At 57.4% G+C, this 26,231-nt stretch overlaps 2 protein-coding genes across 3 annotated transcripts in view; both read right to left on the bottom strand.

Moving 5' to 3' along the window:
- Positions 1 to 292: 292 nt before the first annotated feature.
- LOC132426472 (ficolin-1-like) lies at positions 293 to 7,045 on the bottom strand. The gene is made up of 9 exons (XM_060013260.1): positions 6,952 to 7,045; positions 6,353 to 6,466; positions 4,826 to 4,888; positions 4,324 to 4,359; positions 3,515 to 3,547; positions 2,949 to 3,076; positions 2,316 to 2,445; positions 1,304 to 1,438; positions 293 to 743 (listed from the first exon to the last, which is right to left on the bottom strand). Exons 1-9 carry the CDS (start codon positions 7,043 to 7,045, stop codon positions 496 to 498), a joined length of 981 nt encoding a protein of 326 aa, XP_059869243.1. The 3' UTR covers positions 293 to 495.
- A 14,845-nt stretch (positions 7,046 to 21,890) lies between these two features.
- COL5A1 (collagen type V alpha 1 chain) overlaps positions 21,891 to 26,231 on the bottom strand; it is a 154,012-nt gene continuing 149,671 nt past the window's right edge. For both annotated transcript variants that reach the window (XM_060013863.1, XM_060013864.1), the window contains exon 66: positions 21,891 to 23,032. In XM_060013863.1, the coding sequence (XP_059869846.1) occupies positions 22,886 to 23,032 (147 nt within the window). In that variant the 3' untranslated portion in view covers positions 21,891 to 22,885. The remainder of the gene's footprint in view (positions 23,033 to 26,231) is intronic.

Below are 26,231 nucleotides of genomic sequence, written 5' to 3'. Positions count from 1 at the left end.
AACTGCCTGGAGGCAGACAGCGGCCCGGCCCGGCAGGGAGGGTGACTTGACTGGTACGCAGCCCCACGTGCGGGCCCTGCTCTGTGACTCTGGCCTCAGACCGTCGGAAACACCTTCAGGCCAAAGGGCACCTGCAGAGCCAGGTCACGGGGACAGACGGACAGACAGGGGCACAGGTCAGAGCGTGGAAGTGACGAAGGAGTCCCGCGCCTGCTGTGGGGTAAGCAAGTGTCTTTATTGAGAACATGTACGTCTGGCGAGATCTGGGTTAGCATTTTCTCTTATCCTCGTGAGTGGGACAGAAGGGTTGCAAGTCAGTGGAGGCACAGAGAGAGGGCCTCCTGCCCAGGGGACAGGATGCGGCTCTGCTGCTCCCGTGACGACAGTGACACGGAGGTCCGCGTCACCTTCCTGGGGAGGGCTCTGGACCGGCTGCCCCGCCGGGCTGTGTGCAGAGGGAGCTGCTCCCAGAGGCTCTGGCCGGCCAGCCCTGCCCTAGGTGGCCCGCACCTTCATCTCCGACACCTTGTAGCTGTAGTTGTACCCCTTCCCTGACCTCCAGTTGATGCCGTTTGCAAAGCTCTCGTGGGGCCCCCCAAGGTAGCGACCGTTCAGGTTTGACACATGACAATCCTTGTACCACCAGGCCCCCTGGTACTGCACGGCACAATTGGCAGTATTTTTGTCGCTGTCTTGATCTTTGGTGGAGAAGGCGTTGTCGTTGTGGGACGTCAGGGAATCACCTGCTCAGAAGGAAAGGTCGCCTAATTGGCACACAGGGCTAAGAGGTCCCTGACGCTGGTCCAGGTCAAAGCTGCTGTGTCCGGGTGTGCACTGTGCAACTCCAAGGGGTGCCCCTCACATGACCCCAGGGAGCATCCCTCTGCTGATGGAGAGGCCTCGGTATCCCCTCATCTGGTCTGCTCCTGCCAGCTAACAGGCATCCTCTCACTTAGGGGGAGAACTCTTTCACTCCTCAGGGGAGAATTCCAGTCACAAGAGTGGGAATGGAGCCCTCAGGGAAATGGGCTCAATTATCATCCTTCCCCGTTTTTCATCAGAAATGGTAGTTAATAATAATGTCACAGCTTTTTGGACTTTGTCATGGGTCACATCAGCCTTGTGGGTACACTTAGGTGTGCGTAGTATTACCTTACCGTGTGGATAAGAAACTGGTGAGGTTAAGTCCCCAAGAACATCACACACAGAAGAGGCAGAGCCAGGACGCTAAGCAGGTCCTCTCTGCTTCCTCAAACCCTGCGCTGAAGCCCAGGCCACTGCTGTGCCCCGCGCGGACTCTCACCTGCACTGCCCCCGACAAAGGCTCCCAGGACCAGCTTGTACTTCTCTGCCTCACCCGCCATCTTGAATGACTGGTACTTGGCAAATTGGTGGTTGCCCTCAAAGTCCACGAGGTCTACCCGCAGCTCGCTGCTTCCTGTTGGAGGTGGGTGCTCAGGGCCCAGCAGAAGGGACCCTCTGCCTACAGGCACGGGGGGTGGGAATGTGGGCTTTAGGGGACGTCTGAACTTGGCATCGGGGACAATTCACCGGGAAGGTGTGAGAGGCTGGGCTGGTGGGAGGACCTCAGGGATGCCTCCCTGTTTTCAAATAGCTCCCCTGCTGCTCCATCAGCCATGCCTGAAATTCCACCATCAGTGGACCTGGACGGAATGAAGCCTCGCTCTAGTGGGAAACCCTAAATTCTCCTGCAAATAGCTGTGAATGCCATGGCAGGAAACCTTTGCATGTGTGGTTTCTTCTGCAAGAATCTCAGGGCACATGAGTGGATACCGTCAAGGTTGCCATGAGGGAGTGGAAGGATTAAGAAAGGATTTACAGGTTTGCCGTTGAACTCAGGACCAGCTGTGAAGCTGATTCTGTGGAACGGAGAAGTGGGGTGAGGGGGCCTGCGTGGGGACCGCCACATGCACTGAGCGGGAGAGGCAAGGGAGGGGCTCCGTGGGCCTAAGATCCCAGTTTCAAGGAAGGACCAACCGTTGGAAGTGGGAGAAGGGCCACCCCGATCCAGATGGCCTCCCCCTCACTTCCGACTCTCGGGTTCTAGACACGATCGGTCCCGAGACCAGAAGTCGTCTTCACTCCAATAATCCACCTGCTCCGATTTGAACACTCAGACAGTGTAAGAGGATACACGTCCTAGGTTCTCAGAGGAATAACCCCTCCTGCTGTCACACGTGACCGCCCCGGGGGCCAGGGGGAGCGGGGTCCTCTGGCCCACACGGCCCAGGGCTGAGGTCAGGGGCATGTGCATTTCAGGCACCCCACCACAGAGCCCCCGGCCGCGGCCCTACCCTGGGCGGTCAGGGCGTGGATGTTTTCATTCCCCAGCCAGAACTCTCCCAGCTGACTGCCGAAGCCCTGCTTGTACGCGGCCCAGTCCCGGTAGAAGTCCACAGAGCCGTCGCTCCTTCGCTGGAAAACCTGCACACGATGGGGAGGGCTGGGGAGACGGGGCCCCACTGCCGTCCCCCCACAGAGCACCCCGGCCACACGCGGGAGCAGCGCTGGTAGTTCACAGGCATCACAGGCTGAGGACCAGAACGTGGGTCTCATCCAAGAGCCCAGGGGCAGTCAGGGACACCCACATGGGACCAAGGAGGAAACGGAGGCTCAGAGAGGGCAGGCGACAAGCCCAACGCCACACGGCTGGAGAGGAGTGGGCACCTCTGGGCCTGAGCCCACAGCCCTGAGCCACAGGACTCCTTCCCATGTGGGTCCACAGCCCCCTCCCCCGACATTTCTGATTCTCCCGACCTCAGTGAAAGGACGGGGGCAGCCTCTGCCTGGAAGGAGTGGACGGTCACAAAGGCCACTAAACAGTGCTCTGCCACCAGGTGAGGCTCCCAGGCACGCCCACCCCTGCCAGGAACCCCACGGCCTTCGCTGGGTGACCCCACGGCCATCGCTGGGTCCCCCCCACTCACGGTCCACCCCCCGCCGTCCACGTCCATGTCACACAGCACGGTCAGGGGCCGGCAGTCGGGCAGGTAGATGGTGTGCCAGCCGCTCAGAAAGTGTCCCCTGGTGAGCAGCTCCTTACAGGTCCGAGGTCCTGGGAAGGGAAGCCGGGGAATGGACGCCAGGACAGGAGCTCTGGGCGGGGCAGGGCGGAGGGGGAGGGGGAGGAGGGAGAGGCAGGGACACCTGCCTGGGGGAGGTGGGCTCTGAGTCCTGGGACAGAGACGCGGCCCCCAAGGCCACCCGGCTGTGACGGCCAGGCCCCGACGACCTGGCCATCCCCACCTCCCAGGGCTGCCCCCGCCTAGTCTCCTGGGCACCTGGCCTCCTCCAGGAATATACTCGAGTTATCCAGGCAATGGCTGCCTATCACTCGGGTAAGTGGGGAGTAAGATATGCGCAGAGAGGGCTTTGTCCTTGGAAGGTGGAACCTGAGTCTGTGCAGCTGGCCTTCTGGTCGACCCCCCCCTCCCCCACCCCCAGCAGAAGCAGGTCCAGGCGGAGGTCCGGGGGTCGGCGTGTGCGCAGTCACCTGTGGCACAGGAATGAAGCTCTCCCGGCTCTCCTGTTGTGGGGAGCGAGGACATGCACGTCACACGTCTGGAAACAGCGCCCCCACCCCTCAGCCCCGTTGCTCTGTGACCACAGCGTGGAGAAAGGAAACCATCATCCAGCTCTTTGCAGGACCCTCAGCCTCCAGCCCTGCGGATCAGCTCCTAGACTCAGCATCCCTGGGCTTGCTCGGCCCCCACTGCATCCGGCCTGCCTGGGGGCTGGCGGCCAGCACCGTCCCGCGGGGCAGTGGCTGGACCGCCGTGCCGGCCACCTCGCCTGGGCTTCACGGCTCACGGCGGTGGAGGTGCAGCGCCCCCAGGCCTATCGCTTTCCACAGCCCATGTCCCCAGCACAGCCTCTGCTTGTGGAAAGTACTGGGGAGCATTTGGGATGTGGGTCTGGGCCCCAACCTCGCACTTTGTATTTGTAGCCAGAGCATGTGACTGTGTCTTGGCGTTTTGCCTTTTCTTGCTTTCACAAATTTTTAAATAAATGAGCATAAATCAGAGCATTATAAGCAAAACGTCCAAAACCACGTAGCAAAGCGGTACCGCCAGCCACCTGGGTCCAACTCCGGAGCCTCTGGGCTTTGAGCGCTCACCGGCCGCTGACAAAGCAGGCCGGGCTCAGGGGCCCCTCCTCCCGCACCCATCCGCTGCAGGGCCAGGGCCAGGGCTGTGGTCTGAGTTCCTCCCCCACGTGGTGCTGGCCGTGACCGAGGCCTCTGGGAACCCCCAGCCCCCTGCAGAGCCTGCCCAGTGACCCCAGGGAGGCGGAGGGGCTCACCTTTCTCTCCGCCTGCGCCCTTTTCCCCTCGGTCTCCTGGGGAGAGACAGGAGATGCACAGGACGTCTGGTCAGTGGACATCGACCCTCCGCTCTGGAAACCACCCAAGTGCTCACTTCCTTGGGAGCTGGGGCGTGGGGGGCGGGGCTGAGGCTCTGGGCACCACACACGCATGCTCCGCGGCCCACACTTTTCCAATGCCTGGGTCTCAGCCGGGGGAGTTGCGGGGGGCGGGGCTCAGAGGCCTGGATTCTTCCCTGGGTTATGAGAGGCTGCTCTGGACCTGGGGCCCCGGACCCGGGACCCCGTTCACACACTGTCTCGAAGCTCTTTGGAAACAGGAAATAGGACAGGTGCCTCTCTCACTTGGCCCCCTCCCTCTCTGTGTCTCTCTCCCATCTCTCTCTCCACCTCCTCCCTCTCGCTCTCTGTCTGTCTCCATCTCTCATGTCTCTGTAGACAGGCCCCGGGGTCCTGCTCAGGGGTCCTAGCTCTTCATCACCTTTGGTACCTTTGGGCCCGGCCGGCCCTGCCTTCCCAGGGACTCCGGGAGAACCTCGCTCTCCTGTAAATTCCAAAGATACATCATTGAGGAAAAGGCAACCTGCAGAATTCTACTTGAGCGTCTCTGCCCTAAGGATACAGTTCCGACCCTCCCATCCCGGCTGCGGTATCCTCAGGATCACCGCCCTGGGACTCAGCACGAGGGGACAGCAGGCGGCGAGGACAAAGCGCTCACAGCCCCCCGGTGCCGACCGGCCGGCGCGCCCAGCTCGGGCTCCAGGGAACCAGCAGCGATCTGGCCCCCGACCACCTCAGTGTAGCAGCCCAGGTCCAGGCCACCGTCACGGAGCCCCCCCGGGGGCCTGGGACCAAGAGCACGTCCTCAGAGACCCTGTCACACAGGCCCCTCCGGCCCCTTGGCTCTGGGAGGGAGGCGGGGCCCTGCCCTGTGCTCAGCCCTGGACGCAGGTGCGGCCGGGCGCAATTATGCCTCCCTCTGGGGTGGTTCTCTCTCCACCTCCAGAGAGGAGGGGTCGGGCGCCACGAGGCCTCCCAGGTCTGCGTTACTGATGTGAGCAGGGGGTAGGACCACCCAGGGCCCTGCCCCTCCTCCTGAGCGCTGAGGGGAGGGTCAGGAGAGGCGGCCCCAGGCTCAGTCAAGGCAGCAGGAGCGTCTGCCGGCAGGCTGCCCTCCCCGGGGAGTGTGGGTGTGTGGGGTGGGTCCGAGGGGGCGGCGGCTCGGCTTGGGGCGGGCCAGCCACACCCACTGGTGGGCAGCTGCCCCAGCCCGGCCCCTCCTCCCAGTGTCCCCCCGGCAGGACCCCCAGCCTGGAGCCCATCGTGGTGAGCACACGCAGCCCTCCCATCCCCAGGAGCTGCCCTGGGTGCCCACGGCCCCTGAGCTGGATGCCTCCCAGGACGTGAGAGGCTGGGGACCTCCGAGCTGGCCCTGTGTCCGCAGCCCTTGAGCACCCACTCACACACAGGTCGGGGGCACTCACCCCTCAGCTGCGTGCACACCTGCCCTTCATACCAGGCTCGGGGCCCGAAACCCCACAAGGGGGCCGCCACGTCGACGGGAGGGCTGTGGAGCGCTCGGGGGCCTTCCTACTGCGTTGAGGTCCAGCCCCACCCTCCCTGCTGATGGCTGACTGCCCTGAGCCCCAGTTTTCTCATCTGCGGTACAGACAGGAAACGCTGGGGCCGCAGTTTTCAGGTGAGAATACCGGGGTACGCGTGGCTTGGAATCTGGCCCACGGCCACGTAAAGCCAGGATCGAGGACCGGGAAGCGGGTGTTCTATGGAAGTGGACCCCGATGTGAGCTCATAGACTAGCTGCGACCAGCCCCCTCCTCAGGGAATGACAGATCCCGGTGGGCCTCAGGGGTCGCTCCTGACGCCAGCTCTGAGCAGGGTCGTGACCCAAGCTCCCGACCTGAGACCCGCAGGGGGCAGTGCCCACCCGGGCTCTAATTTGAGAAGAGCTGGTGCTCAGGCACCCCCATGCCCGAGCGCAAGCACGTACCCTTCTGTCCATTGGCGCCTGCCTCTCCTTTGGGCCCTGCGGGTCCAGGCAGCCCCGGGCAGCCTCGGAGGATGGAGAGCTTGTCGGAGCCCTCCAGACCCACCAGCTTCACCTCTGCAGAGAGACACAGAGCGCCAGTCAGGGCGCTCGTCCTGGGCCTGAGAGCCCTGCAGAGCCCGCGACAGGCCACCCGAGCCACGGGGATCTGCCACGCGGCGACCTTGACCTGGGCCCTTGGCTGTGGCCCGAGTCACCCGTCTCAGATGAAGGGTCAGCCTGGTAGTGAGTTTCCCGCCTCTGGTGGGCACTGGTCAGGTGTGGAGGTGATGCAGGGCAGAGCCCTGGCCTTGTGGTCCACCCTGCCTGAGCCACCCTCCCCACAGCCTCAGTGCTGGATGGTCAGTCTGGCAGTGAGGTGTTCAAAAACGTTTAGTCTCCGCTTTTGAGAAGTGATGATTGCAACTCACTGTCACGAGGAATAAGGATATTGTCCAGAAGGGCTTAGCTCGGGGCCCAGCCCAGTTGGCTGTTAGCGCACGGGGCCTGCGGCTTTCAGACCCGACTGCTGTCAGGTCCTACTCACCTGGTGTCTGACTCACCTGGACAGGTGTCAGGGGCGGAGGTCATGGTGCACAGGAAGGTGGTGGCCAGCACTGCGGGCCCTATGGCCATGGCCACTCCACGCTGCTCCATCGCTCTGCTGTTGGCCGCCCGAGGAGCCCCGTGCTCTTATAGGGCTGTGGCCACGCACTGTCACCTCTGGCCCTGTTTCTCCTCCCGGTGGGGACAGCCAGTTCCTCCCCCGGCTTGTGGCGCCAGCTGGAGGTGGAAGCAGCCTCAGCTGGTTCTCTTCCAGGGCCCAGATCCTCCTTTCTGAGCATCTGACTTCCGTGCTCCCTGCGGACCAGCCCCACTTCCCCTCGGCAGGGACATTTCCCTCCAGCCACCAGGCCCCCTAGGCCCTGCATAGGGAAGGGCCAGCCCCGCGCCCCCCATCACCCAGCTCAGCCCAGGCCACACCTGAGGCCTTCTCGGGGGGCAGGGTTTGAGGAATTCATTTGCATTTTATGGGCTTCAAGTCTACAGAAATTTAGAAAGTTCTCCTGGGGTCTAGGGTGATTAGAGGGGAGGGGCGAGGAGAGCAGGATGTGTGCGGCAGAGATTTCCCCAGGCCGGTGTGCCGTGGGCTTCCAACTGCAGTGGACATGCAGCAGGAGAGAAGCAGGGGTGGCCAGGCCAGGAGCATCGCAAAGCGTGGCCCTGGGACCTTGACAGAGGCTGGACGTGAACCCGACTGCAGCAGTTGCAGCCTGGGGGGCGTGGAAGCGGGGCCCGGTGTGGGGTGGGGTGGGGGAGGGCATGAAATTGCTTGGGGGGGGGCATTCAGCACCCACCCCAGGAGGGACCAGGCTGCGTGCTTTTCCCACACCTCCCAGGGAAGGGCCACACGCTGAGGCTAGCTGTCACCGGGACTCCCGTTAGAGATGGAGGTGGCAAGTCTGTTCCCCCAACCCCGTCCCAACAGCCCCTGCCCAGGTGGGGTGTTGGGATCCTGACCCCAAGTCAGACAGACTCATGTGAGTATCAAGGGTCCATCGGAGACAATTTCAACGTCCATGGGGTGTGTGGCCTGAGTCTATGACCGCTGCTCAAAGACCTCCACTCTGCAGGGGAGAAAAAGTAACGTTCTCCCCACCCTCTGTGTTCTCAGCTGAGACCCCTGTAATGCAAGACAGAGTAACAAGAGAAAAGCACAGAGAAGGTTCTTAGCACAGGTACTCTGTCCATATGGGAGACACCCCGGGGAATGAGTAATTCCCCGAGGTGGCTTAGAATTCAGGACACAGTACTGTCTCAGTAGGGGAAGGGGGGGTGGGGAAGGCATCTTAGACAAGAGGAAATGGTTTTAGGAAAGGGGCCTGGGCCTTGCAGGGCAGGCGGAGGTCGGCTAGTTTGTGACAGTTTGAGTGTGGTGTCCACCTCTGGTGTCCTCTCCTGTAACGAATCAAGGGTCCATCTTCCTGGTTTATGACACCCCCGGGAGGGGCTGACAGCGGAGTTTCTTGTGGAGGCTCTGTCTTTAGGCAGAAAGAGGGAGTGCACAGAAAGCTCCCCCTGTATTTGCTGGTTTTCAAGCACCCACAGCTCAAAATAATCAATACAGTGAAGTGTGTCATGCAGCGGATTGACGGGGGTGTGTGCTGCTGCTGGGATGTAAACTTCGCAAGAGCAGGGGATGCCAGACCCCATCCATCGTGGGGACAGACTCGGCCGGCAGAGGTGGGCTCCCTGGGGATGTGCAGACAGAATGCGAGAGAGACCCCCCGAGCTGGGGCTGGAACAAAGCCCCTTAGCACCTGTGCTATGTGGGTGAGGGTTGCCCTCCTGGCCGGGGCTGCGCTTCTCACTGAGTGTAGACGGGGCGAGAGGCTGACATTCACAGTGTTCATACTGTAGCGTCAGTAAACTGATGTCCATTTGGCATTTGGGGTGTTGGCTTCATTTAAGAGAACTTGGCCTGTTACAGTAACAGCCTGATAATCCAGTTGCAAGTGCGACCTTGAATGATGGAACGAGTTAGTGATTTTATGCGGAAATCTTGCCGTGCTTATAGTTGATAGTCGAGACCCCTACATTCATCACGTTCATATGTTTGCGTTAGCAGATTTCTAAAAATGAACTTCTACTCAGAAGGTTTTGTTAAAGGCAGACAACTGAAACCTGAAAGCACAAATGTGAACACATTCATTTTGAAAATGCAATTAAAACGTTGAAAGCTGTTAACTTAGTGCATTAATCAGAGGCCCCTTAAAGGAAGTGATTCAGATGGGCCTGTTATATAGAGAATAAAGTTTATAAGTCCAACTTAAAAGCTTCAGGTATCACGGGACTTTTGAATTGATAATGTTAATATGTTAATTAATGTTAACATATTATAATGTTAACATAACATAATGTTAGTATGTTAATGTTAATCGAACAAATTGCATTTGATTTAATTTAAAAAGACAGAAGCACACCGAGTAATCTTCTCTGTGCCAGAAAGGAAACAAAAGTTAGCGATGAAGCCCCACGGAGGAGAGAGAGCCCCACACGGCAAGCTCAGGCACTGCTCAGCTGCGGTGCCTCTGAGGGCATCTCCTGTTAGAGACGGGACACTGAGACGCAGAAAAGGAAGGATGCTGTCTGGGGACAACACAGCCTGCCAGTGGTGAGGCAAGATTAGAACTCTCTCCCCAGAGGTCCTGGGATGCTATGTCCTGCCCCCACCCCCTCCCATCCTCCTTCCCCGTCCTGACTCCCCAGCACCTGCCTGCCGGTGCACGTCTCTGCCCCCCACAGTGAAGGGTTTAGGAACCTGTGCTCAGGTTACTGGTCCAGGGCACCTTTTCCTGCTCAACCCTCATCTTTAATGGCCCCCGCACAGGAATTAGACATTCCCAGCATCCGTGCAAGGCTCCCTGCTGGAGCTGAAAGGCTGCTCACACGGCAAGTGAAGGATTAATCCAGGACGATCCGAAATGAAAGTCTGGTCATTGGCTGCCTTGCACTTGGGCTATTCCTGCTCCAGAATTTCCGAACTCGGATGCCGCTGGTGCCCCATGAGCATCCCCTGGGCCAGCGCACAGGGATTCGGTTTCCCGTTCAACTGGCCTCACCAGCAAGAGAGAAAGGGATGTTTAGTGAACACCTGCTATGTGCCCCGTGCTCCTCTGGGCCCCGTGACACAGGGGGAAACAGAGCAGACGGCCCCTGCACGCTTGGAGGGGACTGTGTGCTACTGAGGGGAGACAGAAAAGAATCAAAGAGACAAACAATTACATCATACGAATACAGTATGAACTGTGATGTAATTTGAAAGCAACGTGCGCTCCAAGGAAATACATGCAGGGCATCTCGTTAGGGGTTAATCAGACTGAAGCATAAAACCTGAAATCTCTGTGACCTCGCATACAGTGGTCCTAACAGCCCAACGAGTCGGGGGTGACTTCAAGACCCACGTTCCTCCGGCACATGTCTGCCACCTTCCAAAGACGGCTGCTGTCCTGAGGGCCATCATCATCCCAGCCAGCAGGGTGGGAAAGAACATGGAGCGCCCCACGGGGGCAACATCGGGCCTGGGGGGGCTCCTCCCTCCCACCTTCCTTCCTTCCGCTGGCTCCGGACCACGGCCCCATCTGGCCACCAGCGTCCTGGGGAAGCAGCCTGGTCGTGTGACCAGGGGGTCTCTTCCGGCGGGTGCTGCCAAGCACACAGGACAATGGACTGAGACTCCGGAGGGTGCATTTTTCAAGGTCACTGTTTGCTTAGTGTGTGTTTTTCATTCATCAGCTTCCGCCCTGCCGTCCCTGTGCGGTGCGTTTCCCGCCAGCAGTGCATCGCGGATTGGATTCTCATCTGCGCTCACGTGATTGACACTTAGCGTGATCGCTGACGTCCCTGTGTTGGGTGTACCCATGTCCTCTTCCATTTACATCCCGTCGTTTTTCCCTTGTGCTTTGCTTCCTTTGTGTTGGTCGAGCATTTTTAGTGTTTCATTCCATATCTGCCTTGAATTCGGGGTTCTTCCTCTGTGTTACACTGAGCGGTTGCCCAGGAAATACATTATAAACGAATGCCGTCCCCCTCAAGGGGCTTCACCCATCACGTACCAACCCTTCCACAATCCTTTTTACTACTGTTGTTGTAGAATTTGTTTCTACCTATAGTTTAACCACACAGTGCGTTTTCATTATTTTGGTCTTAGAAATTCAATAGTCTTTAACAACATTTTTAACTGAAAAAGAGAGTACTTTGCACCTATCCTCGTACTGACTTTCTGTCACCCTTTGCCTCTTCCTAAGAATTTGCTTTTTCAACTGGGATCCTCTCCCATCAGCCTGAAGAACTTGCTTCCTCGTTCCTGGTTACGTAAATCTGCTTGCAACAAATAACCTTTATTTTTTAAAAAATATTTTTTTGAAGTATAGTTGATTTACAATGTTGTATTAGTTTCTGGTGTACAGCAAAGTGATTCAGTTATGCGTAAATATTTTTTTTCTTATTCTTTTCCATTATAGGTTATTATAAGACATTGAATATAGTTCCCTGTGCTATACAGTGGGACCCTGTTGTTCATCTATTTTATATATAATAGTTTGTATCTGCTAATCCCAAACTCCTAATTTATCCCTCTCCCCGCTTCCCCTTTGGTAACCATAAGTTTGTTTTCTGTGTCTGTGAGTCTGTTTCTCTTTTGTAAATAAGTTCATTTGTATCATTTTTTTAGCTTCCACATATAAGTGATATCATGGTATTTGTTTTTCTCTGTCTGACTTACTTCACTTAGTATGATAATCTCTAGGTCCATCCACATTGCTGCAAATGGCATTATTTCATTCTTTTTTATGGCTGAGTAGTATTCCGTTGTATATATGTACCACATCTTCTTTATCCATTCATCTATCGATGGGCAGTTAGGTTGCTTCCATGTCTTGGCTATTGTAAATAGTGCTGCTATGAATATTGGGGTGCATGTATCTTTTCAAATTAGAGTTTTCTATAGATATATGCCCAAGAGTGGGATTGTTGGATCATATGGTAACTCTATTTTTAGTTTTTTGAGGAACCTCCATAGTGTTTTCCATAGTGGCTGCACTAATTTACATTCCCACCAACAGTGCAGGAGGGTTCCCTTCACTCCACACCCTCTCCAGCATTTATTATTTGTAGAGTTTTTGATGATGGCCATTCTGACCAGTGTGAGGTGATACCTCATTGTAGTTTTGCATTTCTCTAATGATTAGTGATGTTGAGCATCCTTTCATGTGCCTATTGGCCATCTGTATGTCTTCTTGATCCAATGAATTTTTTATTTCATATATTGCAATTTTTAGTTCCAATATTTACAACTGGTTCATTTTTTAGCTTTCTTCTCTCTCTTGAAACCCCCATTTCTTTACTCATTATATCCATCTTTTCTCATATATTATTGAATATATTTATCCTACTTATTTTGAAGTCCTTTTCTGTAAATTCCAACATTTGAGGCCCCCATTCATTTGTTTCTATTGACTTCTCCCCTCTTGATTATGGGTCATGTTTTCCTTCCTTTGTGTGTCTAGTGAATCTTGATTCTGTGCCAGACATTGTGGATACTGTGTTACAGAGCCTCTGAATTCTGAGCTCCTCCTCAGAAGAGAGATGAACTTGGTGCTGGCAGGCAGGTGGGTGGGATCACTTTGAGCCTGGGGGTCTTGGCTCTAGGCTTGTTATAATGGCTCTATTTTGTCCTTAATCCCAGGGCAGAAACTTCAGCCCTGGGATACTGTCCTTCTACTTAAGGGTTGGGCTCCCTGGGGGAAAGCCTGAGGTGTTTATCAAATCCATCCAAAAGGATGGGACTTGAACTCAAACTATACCCTGACGCTGGGCAGTGTTGCAATCTCCACTCACCTGTGCTGGCCCCCCGGCCAGTTCCCCCAGTGCACCATGGGCATCTCACCTCACACGTGTTCAGATCCGCCATCAGCCAAGGACAGGAGAGGGTCTGTAGCAGATTTGGGGGCTTTCCTGACGTGGCTTCCTCTTTTTTAGGATTTCCACCCCACTCCTCACCCGGTAGCCTGGATCTCTTACCCAAGTCCCCCACCCAATGAGACAGCCTCCTCTGCTTGAATGATGCTACCCCTGCATCCCATGGACCGGGAGGGCCCTCAGGAGAAGGTCAGAGTAACTGTCGATCTTACCCCACATCCAGTTTCTATCTGCTTTTAGTCCCTCTCCATTGCCCTCTACTAGTTGTATTTTCATAGATACTCTAGACTTTATTGTTTAATCGGCAGGAGGGTTAATTCAATGTATGCCATCTTCCAGTGATTAGACCCTAGAAGTCTGGAGGGTAAGTTGTTTTAAGCTCTGAGTTCCACAAAGCCTCTCGGAAGAGGTGGCATTTGAGCAGGGAACTGAGACGCATGGGTCGGATATGCAATGTTTCAGGTGAGAGTCTTACAGCAAGAGGAAGAGATCTTGGTGGATTTGAGAAAAAGCAAGAAGGCTGGGGTGTCCGAGACAGTAAAGACGAGATGACTGGTAGGAGATGGCGCAGTAAGACCGACATCACCCCTGCCGCAAGCAGGACATTGGTGCAGGGCACGGGCATCCCCTCCTTCAGTCACGTTCTTTCCTCCCCACTGCACTGCTGAAGGACCTTCAATCAGGCCTCCCTCCACACTGAAATATCAGGTCCACATCTCTTCCACTCAGCCCTGATCACGTCCATTTCCTGCTCCCCAAACCTTTCCCTGGACGTCCGTCCTTGACTCCAGGACAGACTGTCTGCCCCAGAAAGGGTTCAGAGCCCCCATCACATCTGGGCCAGGCCCGTATCCTTGTCATCTTCGTTATCCTTTTGTCCCCTGGCCAGCCTGGGGATGCTCTCTTCACGACACATGGCACATGTGTCCCTGTCCCATGACTCTTCTCACAGTGACTGCTCAGCTGCAGTGCCCCTTCCTCCCTCCCTCACCTGTAAACCTCTTCTCACTGGGTCATTTCATTCTCTTCCGCCTGAGCCCCATTCATGTCATCCCAGAGGGAACGTGAGGTCAACCCGGGTGGAACAAACACCATGTGCGGCCCTGATGCTCCCCATCCGTGGTCATGTCCACTGGGGTCTCAGGCAGGAGAGAAATACACCCTCGTCCCCTGACAAGCGGTTCAAGAGGTGAAATCGACCCCACACTGATCACCTCCACCCGTCAGAAGCGTCCTGCATCCTTTCCTTTCCTCCTTAAACTCTGTCTTTCTGCACCAAATTCCACTCTGAATCAGGCTGTCAAACTGATTTCTATCGAAGGATCACTGATGAGAAGAAACACCGCTCAAGTCTTTGAGAGACTTGCATTTTAAAGAGATGCACTTTATACAAAACGAACAAATTTCTTTACAGTGGTTTGGTTTTTTTTTGCGGTACGCGGGCCTCTCACTGTCGTGGCCTCTCCTGTGGCGGAGCACAGGCTCCGGACGCGCAGGCTCAGCGGCCATGGCTCACGGGACCAGCCGCTCCGCGGCATGTGGGATCTTCCCAGACTGGGGCACGAACCCGCGTCCCCCGCATCGGCAGGCGGACTCTCAGCCGCTGCGCCACGAGGGCAGCCCCACAGTGGAATTTTAGAATCAGGGGAGCCGGGGCTGGAGGGGATCTGGGTATGTGCTCGAGCCTTTGCAAAATCCAGCATGCAGGAGGCGCCTGCCTTTTCTGTGGCCAGACTGGCTTGGGGTCAAGACCGGAAGAGCTGCCGATGATACTAATGCTTGTGTGTTTCCAAGCAGCAGGAGGATACCTGGGAAATTTTGGGAACTACAAGTTCCAAGCACCAACCAGAGCTGCTGAATCACCAGGGGAGGGACGACCCAGGAACCTAGGTTTTAACAAACCTTCCAGGTGACCTAGATGCGGGCTTCTGCCAGCACTTTCCAGCACCTTCCAGGCCCTGAGCTCTGAGTACACAGGCTTTCTGTGCACGTGACGAGGAAGCACCACCTCCCTCCCATGACAAACCTCTCTTCCTTCATTCTGAAGCTCTCGTATTGCCTGGTCCCAGAAGCCCCAGGCATGGAGCCCTGGATTGACACGGTCTGTGCCACCGGGAGCCTGGCTATGGAGCCCTGACGGACAGTCCACTCCACTCCCAGCCAACTGTCACCAGAAGCAAAGCCTGGGCCAAGCTGAACTCTCGCTGATAATATTACCAGCCTCTGCCTCTCAAGAGTGTGCAGCCCGGGGTGATCCCAGCTCACTCACTGTACAGCCTTTGGGACGCGCCAGCCCCCACACTGAGCGATTCCAAGCCCATCGTGGGGGCCGGTGAGTAAGACTGCAGGACCTGACACAGAGCCCCAGGCTGGGTGGGGGGAGACCTGCCTGGGGGAGCACGTGGTGGGATTCACGTGTTGCCCATGCAGAGATGAAGCGGCAGGATTCAGAGAAGCCTGAGCCCCAGGGCTCCAGGGGTGGAGTGGGTGTGGTGGGGGTGAGCTGGGATGTTTGCCAGCCGCCCCAGCTGGCTCCGTGTACACTCCTCCAGGCCCAGGAAGCCCCTTGGAGGGAGGGTCCCAGCCCAGGCGGGGGCTTCCCCTGAACCGAGCTGGGACAGGCCGGATCACGGGAGTCAGATCTAACCCATCGTCCCGACCTGGCCCGAATCCTCTTCCCCATGAAGTCTCCTGAGGATGGGTGTGCGTGGGGACCCCACCCTTCTCCAGGCCTGGCCCTCTTTCCTCAGCTTGCTGGTGCCTTTCAGGCAGCGCAGCTCACGAGACGAGCAGTGAGCACCTGAGAGCCCCGCTTCCATGTGCACGTGGACCTCCGCCTGCATGGGGGCACCTGAGGTCAGGGCCTGCATCTCCTCCGCAGTCACAGCCCTGTGGCCTTTGCTGTGGGCCAAGGTGGCGGCTGGATCAAGGTGGACTGGCGGTATGCGCCCCAAGCCCCCCACACAGGCTGCTTTGGCTCCAGTGGTGGAAATGGGGTTCCTTCTGCCAAGCCATGGACCCTGCCTCTCTTCACTCTTCTCCCTCATCTTCCGGAATGTCAGCTGCAGAGGATCAGCTCCAGCATCCAGCCTTCAAGTGCAAAGGGCCCTCTCTATCGACAAGCATTCCAACCGTCTTTTGGCAGACAGACAGACAGACAGTCATCCCAGAGGTACACACAAGGAATCCCAAAGGAATCTTCCGCACATCTCCAAATTCTACCCACTGTCCGAGGCTCGGTCACACCTCCTGCTCACGCCAGCCCGCTCTCAGCAGACCCACCCCTCAGCCTGTGGATCTGATCACTGCTGGATGCTTCTCCGGAGTGGCGGCCAGGAGTCTGGTGTCTTCAGATGCACTTAGGCTCATGGGAAGCAGGATGTCCTTCTCTTCCCTCGATCTGCTCCCTTGCCAGCCCAGGGCTGCAGGCCCCGCAGGCGCTGGGCACTTAGAGATTGGTCAGTGGCAAACGTCAGAGGCGTGGCGCCCTGTAACCTGAGAGCACTGGGCTTACGCACAGTGAGCGCACAGGTGGGGTGGGTGCTGGGGAAGCAGAGCTGTCACACGGCGTGGACACTGAGGCCCCGGGACAAAGCGCTTCCCGTGCATGGTCACATTTGACTCCACAGCCTGGCGCAGCATTTCACAGGTGAGGGAACCAGACAGCTGGACACCTCACTTCTGACCTGTCCCCGTGCATCACGGTTTGAAAGATGCCTGAGGCCTCAACGTCGATGAGGAGCACGCCCGGGACGTGCACACACATCTCATGGGATCTTTCCCCGGTTGGGTCTCCAGATGAGACCTTAGTCATATGGTACCTTGCTTGTAGATTTGTTAGAAACCCTGACGTGAGGACCAGACAGCTATGTCCAGGTCCCTGACCCACAGAAACGTCAGACGATGCCTGTGTTTTATTTTCAGCTACGTTTGGGGGTAATTTGTTATGTGGCAATAAACGATACAAATGCTGAAAGTGGTGTCCCTAGTCCGTCTCCCACAATTAGAGTCCTTTAGATAGTCCTAACCATTGAGGTTTCTAGTTTTAAAATGAATTGGGGAAGGTCCCAAGTGAAGCAAAATTCTTGCACCATCAAACACGTCAGCTCCCAACAGAGGCCTGGGAATTGGACTTCTCCCAAACCTACGTGATCTCCACTTGTCAATTTGGAAAAATAAAAATACAAAAAGCAAGCAGGATGTTTTGTGCATGTAGCTTTTGTTGACGTCTTGACTCCTGGGGGATTACTGGGAAGTGGTTCTCTTCCTGGCTGAGGCACCTGCGGAGTCCTGCCTTCCCTTCTCCCTGGACCACTTCTCAGAGGAAATCCAGGCGGACGTGCACCACTTCCACGTGGGCACGCCTTCCTCCTGCATCCTCCCCAGGCGCTGGGTAGGCCTTGCACCCTGAGTCCTGACACAGCATCATCAGGCTCTGTTTCCCCTTGTTCTGTGTTTCCAGGTTACTGTGTTTTCAAGTCAGTATGTCTACACTGTATCCATCTGAGGTCCCTGTCACCCCTCTTTTGGGTACCAGTACCTGGCACAGAGCAGGCACTCAATAAAGCGGCACTGAATGAATGAATGAATGAATGAATGTCTGGTAGCAGAACTCTTGGGGGTGGGAGGGGTAGGTCGGGGCAAGGAAGGCAGGTGGGCTGCACGCTTTCTGCAGGAGTCCTTCCCTGAGGGAAAGCACCGAGAGCTGAGGCTGCCCCTCCTCCCTCCTGCCTTTCCTCTAAGAAGATGTAGGCACTCTAGGCAAGGGGTAAGGAGCCGGCTCTCCCAGACTGATCAGCCGTCAGCCTATCCAGGACCCAGAAATCAGCAGGATCCCAGCCCTCCTAGGCCCCAGCCAGGCAGGTTGGCTGAGACAGACATCTCCACACCCATCTACCACGCAAATGGAGGCGCTGCCCGAGGCAGGCTCAGCTCTCGGAGGCCAAGAGCCTGGGCAGATACGAAAGGACGTGTGCCCCAAGATCCGGAACCCAGGAGCCCCAGCTCTGCAGCAGCAGAAGCCTCTTAGCAAAGCCCCCGCCCCCACGCCAGATGGGTGCGCACACACTCTCCTCCCTCCCTCCATGCCTTCCTGCCACTCCAAGGGCACCCTAGGGCATGGGGCAGCAGTGCTAAGATAAGGGGCACTGAGGGCATCTTTTCCAACATGGGAAGCTTGGATTAATTCCAGCTCCAAACGGTGAACGATGGCCTGCTTGGTCCTTTGTGGGGACAGGTGTTTCCCCTCATCCAGCAAGAACTAACGCAGCCCCGTGGGAACGCTAAAGGCCAATGGCCAGCCGTTCCCTAGCTCCTGCGGGGGTTCGAGGCTCTCTCTCTCCAGGGCGCCTGAGACAGATGCTGTGAGCTGCAGATACTCAGCCGCTCTGAAGCCAAGACCCAGGTTGGCAGCCTCGTTTCCACCGATCTCACCTCTCCCAAGACGGGGAGCAGAGTCCCGGTGTGAGGGCTCCATTCACGTCTCCAGAAGACCCAGCCCAGCTGCGGGTGGCTGCAGGGGCTTGATGAGCTCCTGCAGACCAGTTGCTGGGGCGTGATGGACGGTGCAGGGGCGGGGGGCGGGCCCTGGGGCTGGGAGAGCGGTACCCAAGTGAGTCTAGCTTCACTGCTCCCATCCCCGGGGATGCGCAAGGTGGGATTGCTCGCTGGTTTCTAGGCTCCAGCCATCCCAGCACCTGCAGGCTCTCCTCCTCTGGCCCAGCCTACGGGCAGGTGCCTTCACCTGCAAAGTCTCCAGGATGAGGAAGGAGGTGCCGAGAAATGGGGGCTCTGCAGGGCCTTGCCCCAGATGGGTCTCACTCAGGACGCTACGATCTTAAACGCTAAGCCTCCTCCCCCACCTCCCCGAGGCTCAGCCTGCTCACCTTTGAGCACCCGCCTCCAGTGAGGGGAGGCCGCCCCTGGTCTTCCCCAGGCCCCGTCACCCAGCCCCGCGGGGCACGTGTGGGCCAGCGCGACCCCTGGAGGCCTGCGGGTCACTCTAAGTCTCGGTCATGGACTCCTCAGGCCAGGCTGGCGGCTCTCCCTGCAGGACACCTCTCAACCAGGTCATCAGCTTCCGGCCCGTTGGATCTCACTGGCCTCCAAGGACCGGCGCGCAGGCCCACAGCTCCCACAACCCCCGCCTGCCCCACTCCCTGTGTTGACGTCAGTGCAGCAGCTTCCGACCTGTCCGGCTCTGACGGGAGCGCCACACCGTTTCCTGAGTCACTCATTAGGCGCCGCTGCAACCCAGGCCGAGGTTTCAAACAAGTGTGTTGCTCAGACCTGTGAGGAACGAGCTTTCACTGGTGTTTGTCCCACAGAGTGTTTCTCAGTTTCATCTTCAACCGTCGATGCTGAGAAACGGTTGCCTCTTCCAGCCCCGAAAACCCTCGAGTCTGCGGACTCTGTTTCCTCTCGTGCCAAGTGCAGTCGAGAGCAAGTGGCCTGCGTCACCATCCTCGTTCCGACCTCTTCCCAGGTCACGCGCTACTGCTCGTGATCGGCCTGTGAGCTCGCCCAGGTAGCAAAGAGCGATCTGACCTCACTTTCTGCCCCTGGAGACAGGGAGCCTTCCATCTTCTGACAATAGCTCCGCCTCCACTGTCTGGCAGGGGGACCCGCCGATTCGCATTGGTGTTTGTCAAAGCAATTGCCCACTCCTGGTCTCACTTTCCCATCGGCTCCGTTTTGTCCAGGCTGGTGGATCTCAAACCCGAGCCAACCCTAGAATCACCTGCGGGCCTTGTCAAAACACAGGTGACGGGGCCGCCCCCAATGTGTCTGAGTCAGCAGGTCTGCCGCAGGGCCCAGGAATCTGCATTCCTAACGAGGTGCTGATGCCCGTGCCGATGGTCCGTGGACCACGCTCTGAGAGCCACTGGGTCTAGGTTTTGCTGCAGTAACAACAATCCCTGACATCAGCGTTGGCTGAGGGCGACGTGTTTCTCGCTCATGCTGTAAGCTCACGGAGGGCTGGCCAGGGACTCCCTCCGGGAACCCACTCACTGGGGACGCAGCCACTCTGGGAACGTGGCTGGTGACACGCAAGAGGGAGCCAGTATGTCAGACTGGAAGAGCCACTTGCTACTTCTGCTCAGGGTCATTGGCCAGGACGAGCCAGGGGGCCGGGTACTATCATCCCGCTCTGTAGCTGGACAGCAGAGGGGGAGCCTGGGGACTTGCCACCTCCGCAGGGCGAGAGTGAGGCCCGCACACTGTCGAGGTCGGGATGCCCCAGGATTGTGGAAACTCCCCCAGGAAGCCTGGAGGGCTGGTGCCTGACCACAACCCAAGGGCACCCCAAGGCACAGCTCTGTCTCTGGACGCCCGCTGCCACTTCCTCCGAGGAAGAGCTCCCTTGGCGCATGGCTTGGGCAGTGGCTTCCTTCCACTTTCTGTGACCTTGGCCAGGATTTTGAGAGTTTCTCCTGTCCTGAGACTGGGGTCAAACACTGGTTTAATGCAGGGGAAGGCCCTGGTCACACTTAAGAAGACAGCCGATCACATCTGTTTACGGTGGAAACATTAATCTTGATTTATTGAAAAAGGATTACAATTATTCCTCTGTTACACAGGTTTAAAATACTTTAAAACACCCTTTCCTGGGCATTACAGTTAAAACGTATGAACACGTCTACTGGATTTTTAGGAAATGTACAATGTGTCACTCAACATTCTAGTTTTAAAGGGCCTAATGTCCTAGAATCTTTACCACAGGTTTCCTTTGAACCGTTTTCTTTTGCTTTTCGCCAACATGTGTCCAATTATGTAGATGAGGGGGAAAAAATAAAATTACGCCAGAAGAATTTCTGCAAATATAAGAAGTAATTTTATTGCAATATACCATAGCTAAGTGGTCTGGGGAAAACGGGACACATTTTGACTTCAGTACAAATTACAACAGCTCTGAAGGGTCCAATGGAGGAAAAGATCGACAGAATAAAAGGAGAACTCGGGCAGGATGAGAAATCAAAGTGGAATCACATGACCTAGACAAAACCCACAGGGCGCCCTAGGGCGATGCTCCGACATGGCTTTTCTTTTGACGAGATGAAGGAGAGGGTCGCTGGCAGACGCTGGCATCCTGGGTTCGGAAGAATCTCGAAGCCAGGCTTTTCTTTGGCAACAGCAAGACTCAGTTTCCAGAGGAATCCAGGAAATCCTCGTGGGCGGTGTGTTGTTATTCTTGGGTTGCTCCGCAGTGGTTTCCTCAGCCGGAACCACGGTCCAATGAGGCGGGGTGGGCGGAGAACAGCACCAGAGCTGGGACCTGTCACAGCTCCTCCCGAGGAGGCTGCAAGGGGCCCTGGGGCCTGTCTTGCTTCTCCCATTGTGGAAGGAAAGGGCATTGCACACGGGCAGCTTTTCACAGTAAAGGGATCGCCCTTCCTCGCTGGCCCTGCCAGCCCTCACCCTCGCTCAGGGAGGACCAGTATCAGATGAAGCCCGACTGGCCCCGAGCGCCCGCGCGGCTGAAACCCGCACCCAGCGCGTTTGCGGATGGAAAAATCCACATCGCTTTCGTGGGGAAAAGGCACCGCTGGCAACCCCGGAGGGACTCCCAGAGTTCATTGCACATGTGTCTGTCTGCTGAGGCTGCAGCAAAGGCGGCCCAGCTGAGGCCACATGCTGCCGCTTCAATTCAGTTCTTGCAACAAACGCAGAAATTAGCACCACAAACGTTCGGCAACAGAATACAATCCGCCATCGTTACACCGTGGACCACGCGGTAAGCGACCATGTGGTGTGTGTGTGTGTGTGTGTGTGTGTGTGTTTTCAGATCACAGATGCACGGCCTAAGCTTGGTACCTGGCCTGGGGCGGCTTCACTGCAGTCTGGGAGGAGAACGGGGCCATGGGAGGGAAGGTGACCCGCATTTACCTTAATGTGCTTGGCAAAAACCCGGATGGTGGAGGCAATAGCCAGGATGGAGAAAGATGGGAGAACGAGGCATGGCAGCTACCCCCAGTGTCACCTTCAAGGAGATCTTAACAGATAGCACCACGAAAGAGAAGTGTAAAAATAAGCACCAATTTTCATTTAATTATCATCTACAGAAAATGTGGTTTCCCTGCCCTGGACATCCTCCCATCAGGCTCTGCAGGAAGAAACATGGAAAAAGGAAGCAATTAAAATTAACTTAAGCCTGCGTTTCCATCTAAGTGCATGTGGAGAAGGCAAAGTATAAAATCCTTTTTTTCTTTTTCTCCCTGTTAAAAAGTAAAACCCAGAGCTAATCAAAGACTTGTCTGAAAGGGGCACGGGCGCCTGCTTTGTAAATGGTGGGGTGAATTCTTGCTGCCCTTGGCAAACTTCTAATTTCTCACACGTCCTTGAGCGGGCGGGGGTGTGGACCGCATCCCACGATGGACACCCCACCTGTTTTCTCAATTCTCCCGGTGGGACCGAAGCGGGGTTTACAGGCACGATTGGAAGTCAGGGACACTGTACATTTGTGACAATACAATACAAATATTTACTTAAAACTCACAAAAACAAAAGCACCTTTAATCCATCGGAAAGGCACATGCAGGATGACATTGGGCCTGTGAATGGATCTTGTTAAAAACAGAGGCTCCGGAGGGTGAGGCGACCTTTACAAGGCTTGCCTCGGAACAATTTTTGAAGGTCGGGGGAAGTACACATCTTCAAGTTGAATTTTTTCCAAAAAAACAAAACATGATCTCCAAATACTGCAGCCACACCCGGGCCCCTGTGGACTCTCAGTGAACGAGATCCACGGGCTCGGGGGCGAGACGCGTGGGCCCCGTTCCCTTCCCTGGGGAGTGTGGTGTAGACGGAACGGAACTGGAGCAAAGCAGCGGCTGCGGGGCATCTAGGTCATGTGATTCGTCTCCGGGGCCGGGACTCCGGCTCTTTCCCTTTGCTCTCTCTGGGTGTGGAGTGGGCCCGGCGCGGTGGGGAGGGACGAGGGGCCTTCACCGTCCAGGACACCCGCGGGCGGTGCGCTGAGGTCACGAGGTTGCTCTTGGGGCCAGGCTCGCGCGGCTCCTAGCCCACGAAGCAAGCCGGCCCCACTTCAAAGCCGAATTTCTGTGACGCGTCACCAAAGTCGTTGAACATGATGTCCACGATGGGCACTTGCTCCACCTTGGGGGTGTTGATTTCCAGAACGGTCTTCTGATACCCTTTCTTTGTCTGGGGAAGGGGAGGGAGGGGGATGCGGGTCAGCGGGGGCTCCGAGATGAACCAGCCATCCACGCCCGCCACGGCTCCGAAAACCCACCCTCAGCAGGGCGAGCCGTGGGGAGCAGGCGGCGCACCCCAAGACGTCCGCCTCACCCCCCGTCCGGGAGGGGCACAGGAGCGCGCGTAAGGAGGCCGTGCAAGGGTCCGCAGCCCATTTGGACCCGTGTCCCCTCCCCGCCAGGTGGCACATCCACACCAGGGACTCCTTGTTCGAAGATGAGGAAGTCTGAGAATCCCAAGACCGCGACAGCGGATCGCAGGCCCTCCCTGGGGCCATCAGCGGGCTGGACCGCGCTCGGAAGTGAGAGGGATCCGCGTTCACAAGTTCGAGGACAGGGGCCTTACCCGCCCTCAGAGGAGTACTGGGTAAACTGAGGTATGGAGGGACCGGGCGAGCTTGGGGGAGGAGCATCTACTGGGATGAATCAGGCCCTCCCTTGCTCCGACCACCTGTTCCATCCCCGTGAGCATCTGAGTTCACGCTCAGCACCACCCTGGGGGACGTGAGCCCCACGTTTCCGATTAGGAGAGTGAGCCCCAGGAAAGGGACAGAACTGCTCCAGGAGTGGTGTCACCCCTCTGCCGCCCTCCACATCTCCCAGAATACAGGGGGTGAAGGTGCAGGTCCACCCTGGTCAGACAGCACCCACAGCCAACCCTGAGCATTAGGACACTTGTCAGGGAGGCACTGACCCCGTCCCCCATCAATTCCCCCAAGACGAGGGTCCCGGATCCTCGTAGACACGGTCTGCCCACCTGTCTGGGACCAGCAGCCTTCTCCACCTCGCACTGGACCAGGCACATCCTCAGCTGGATCTGGCCCCGGGGAGGCCCTCCCTCCCGTCTTTTCCCCAGCGAGGCATGTCTAGCTGAGGGAGAAGGCAGTGCCTCCCGGGGCCTTGTTCCCCTCCCGTGGGACAGCGTGGGTCCCTCCCTCTGGGGGAGGCCGTGACCATCACCTGTGTGACCACATAAAGCCCCTGGAGCCCTGCATGACCCTGGGGAGGCGCTCAGTAAGTCCAGCTGCTATGAGGCGGCCTTCGCTCTCCGGGTGGCAGCTTCCACGACGGCCCCAGCCCCATATCCCCCACGGATCCCTCCCCGGGGGAGCCCACTTGGTGAGGAACAGCCCCTCACGAGGGCACCTTCATGTGACAGCAGCTCAGCAACCTCACGGCACCATGAGGGACAGACTGTGTGTGGCCCCCAGATCCAGGTGGGCGAGCCTTACTGTGACGGAGTTGGGAGGCAGAGCCGTTGGGAGCCAATTAGGTCAGAGTGGAGCCTCATGAATGGGACTCGTGCCCCTTTAAGACACAGCCAGAAAGCTAGCTCTTAACCCCGCGTGAAGGCGGCTGTCTGTAACCCGGGGGAGGGCCCTCACCAGAGCCCGTCAGCCGGCGCCCGGCTCAGACATACAGCCTCCAGAACCGTGAGAGACAACTGCTTGTTCTCGACAAGTCCCTGCTCTGCAGTGATTTGTGGCGGCAGCTCACGCAGACGGGAGAGATGCTGGGCCACAGCCACGCAGCTACGCTGCCCCCGAGTCCTGGCCCTCGGAAACTGAGTCAAATGACAGGTGTTTGTTTTTCTAGGTGCTACCTTTGGGAGGTAATTTGTTACAAGCCATGGATAAGTAATACGCTCTCTGCGGCTCATTTTTCTCCACTGGAACTCCAGGAGGTGACGAGGATGGAAGGAAGCCTCATGGGGGCAGGGCTCCCGGCCAGGCCTCCACGAAGGCGCCGAGCCTGGGAGAGACCTGCTCTGTGAGCTTCTAGACGTCGCCTCCTGAAGGGCCTCCCTGACCCCGCGAACCTGTCCTCCCCACAGCCCTGCCTTAAGGAGAGCGCTCACTCCTACCCGCAGCAGGCCAGGCTGGAAATGCTTTAAAGCCAGGACTCGCACTTACGAGCCGACGTGCGTCCCCTCGGGAGCTCGTTAGCACTACCGGCTCTGGTCCCTCCCAGAGATGGGATTCAGGAGGCCTAGGGTGGATGCAGCGTCTGCCTGGTTTAGACGCAGCTCGGGCAATTCGGACACACGTGGGTCACGGCCATCCCCTGAGCGACACTGTCTGAAGGACCTGCTCTGGCGGCCAGGAGCTCAAGGGCACAGATGCTACGAGCTTCCAACACGGGGTCCCCAGAGAGGATGCCCAGCCACGCCCCTGCAGGATGGAGCCCTGGGAGGAAGCTGAGCCCTCGCCCTCTCTCGGCCAGTCCAGCGAGGAGGGGCCAGAGTCCACCCTGCCTGCCCCAGCTCTACCCCCTCACTGGTCCGACAACCACCCAGCAGGGACTCAAGTGAGACGTCTGGGCTGGCCTCCCGTGAGCCGCTGCTGTCACGGGGAGCTGTGCGGCCTCGGCCACAGGCGGCCTGAGCCTCGGGCACCCGTGAGCTGGGCAGCCCAGCCTTCTCCTTCCCCACGGGGAGTGGGGCAAACAGCCCTTGGCAGGGCCGGCGCCCGTCTCTTCCGCCCACAAGGGACGGTGGCGCGTGCTCAGCTGGCAGGGTGACTTCTCTCGGATTGATGGGGCCCAGAGCTCCGACGATCAGAGCGCTTAGCGGGGGCATCTGTAAGCTGTAAGCCGCCGTGCGCACACCGCTCCATTACCCCGTCGTTCCTGAGGCATTAATAACCATTATGGGCTGGCAATGGCCCCCGGGGGTGTGCAGAGCTGCACAGGCAAGGGGATTTATGTGGCATGGCTCCTTGGGCCTCCTGCCCGGTCATCTGTGCTCCTCCACAGGGCCGGCCCTGCTCAGTGGCCCACCCATCAGGCTACAGGGCCGCACCGTGCCAGCGTCCGAATCCCAGTGTCCTTGGCCCTTATTTTTTATTTTTTTTTAAATAGATTTATTTTATTTATTTATTTTTGGCCGCGTTGGGTCTTTGTTGCTGCGCACGGGCTTTTCTCTAGTTGCAGCGAGCAGGGGCTACTCTTTGTTGCGGTGCGCAGACTTCTCATTGCGGTGACTTCTCTTGTGGAGCGCGGGCTCTAGGCGCACAGGCTTCAGTAGTTGCACGTGGGCTCAGTAGTTGTGGCTCGCAGGCTCTAGAGCGTAGGCTCAGTAGTTGTGGCACACAGGCTTAGTTGCTCCGCGGCATGTGGGATCTTCCCGGACCAGGGCTCAAACCCGTGTC

The sequence above is a fragment of the Delphinus delphis genome, chromosome 6, assembly GCF_949987515.2.
Source record: "Delphinus delphis chromosome 6, mDelDel1.2, whole genome shotgun sequence".
Taxonomy (NCBI): domain Eukaryota; kingdom Metazoa; phylum Chordata; class Mammalia; order Artiodactyla; family Delphinidae; genus Delphinus; species Delphinus delphis.
This window is presented reverse-complemented; position numbering and strand designations above follow the sequence as displayed.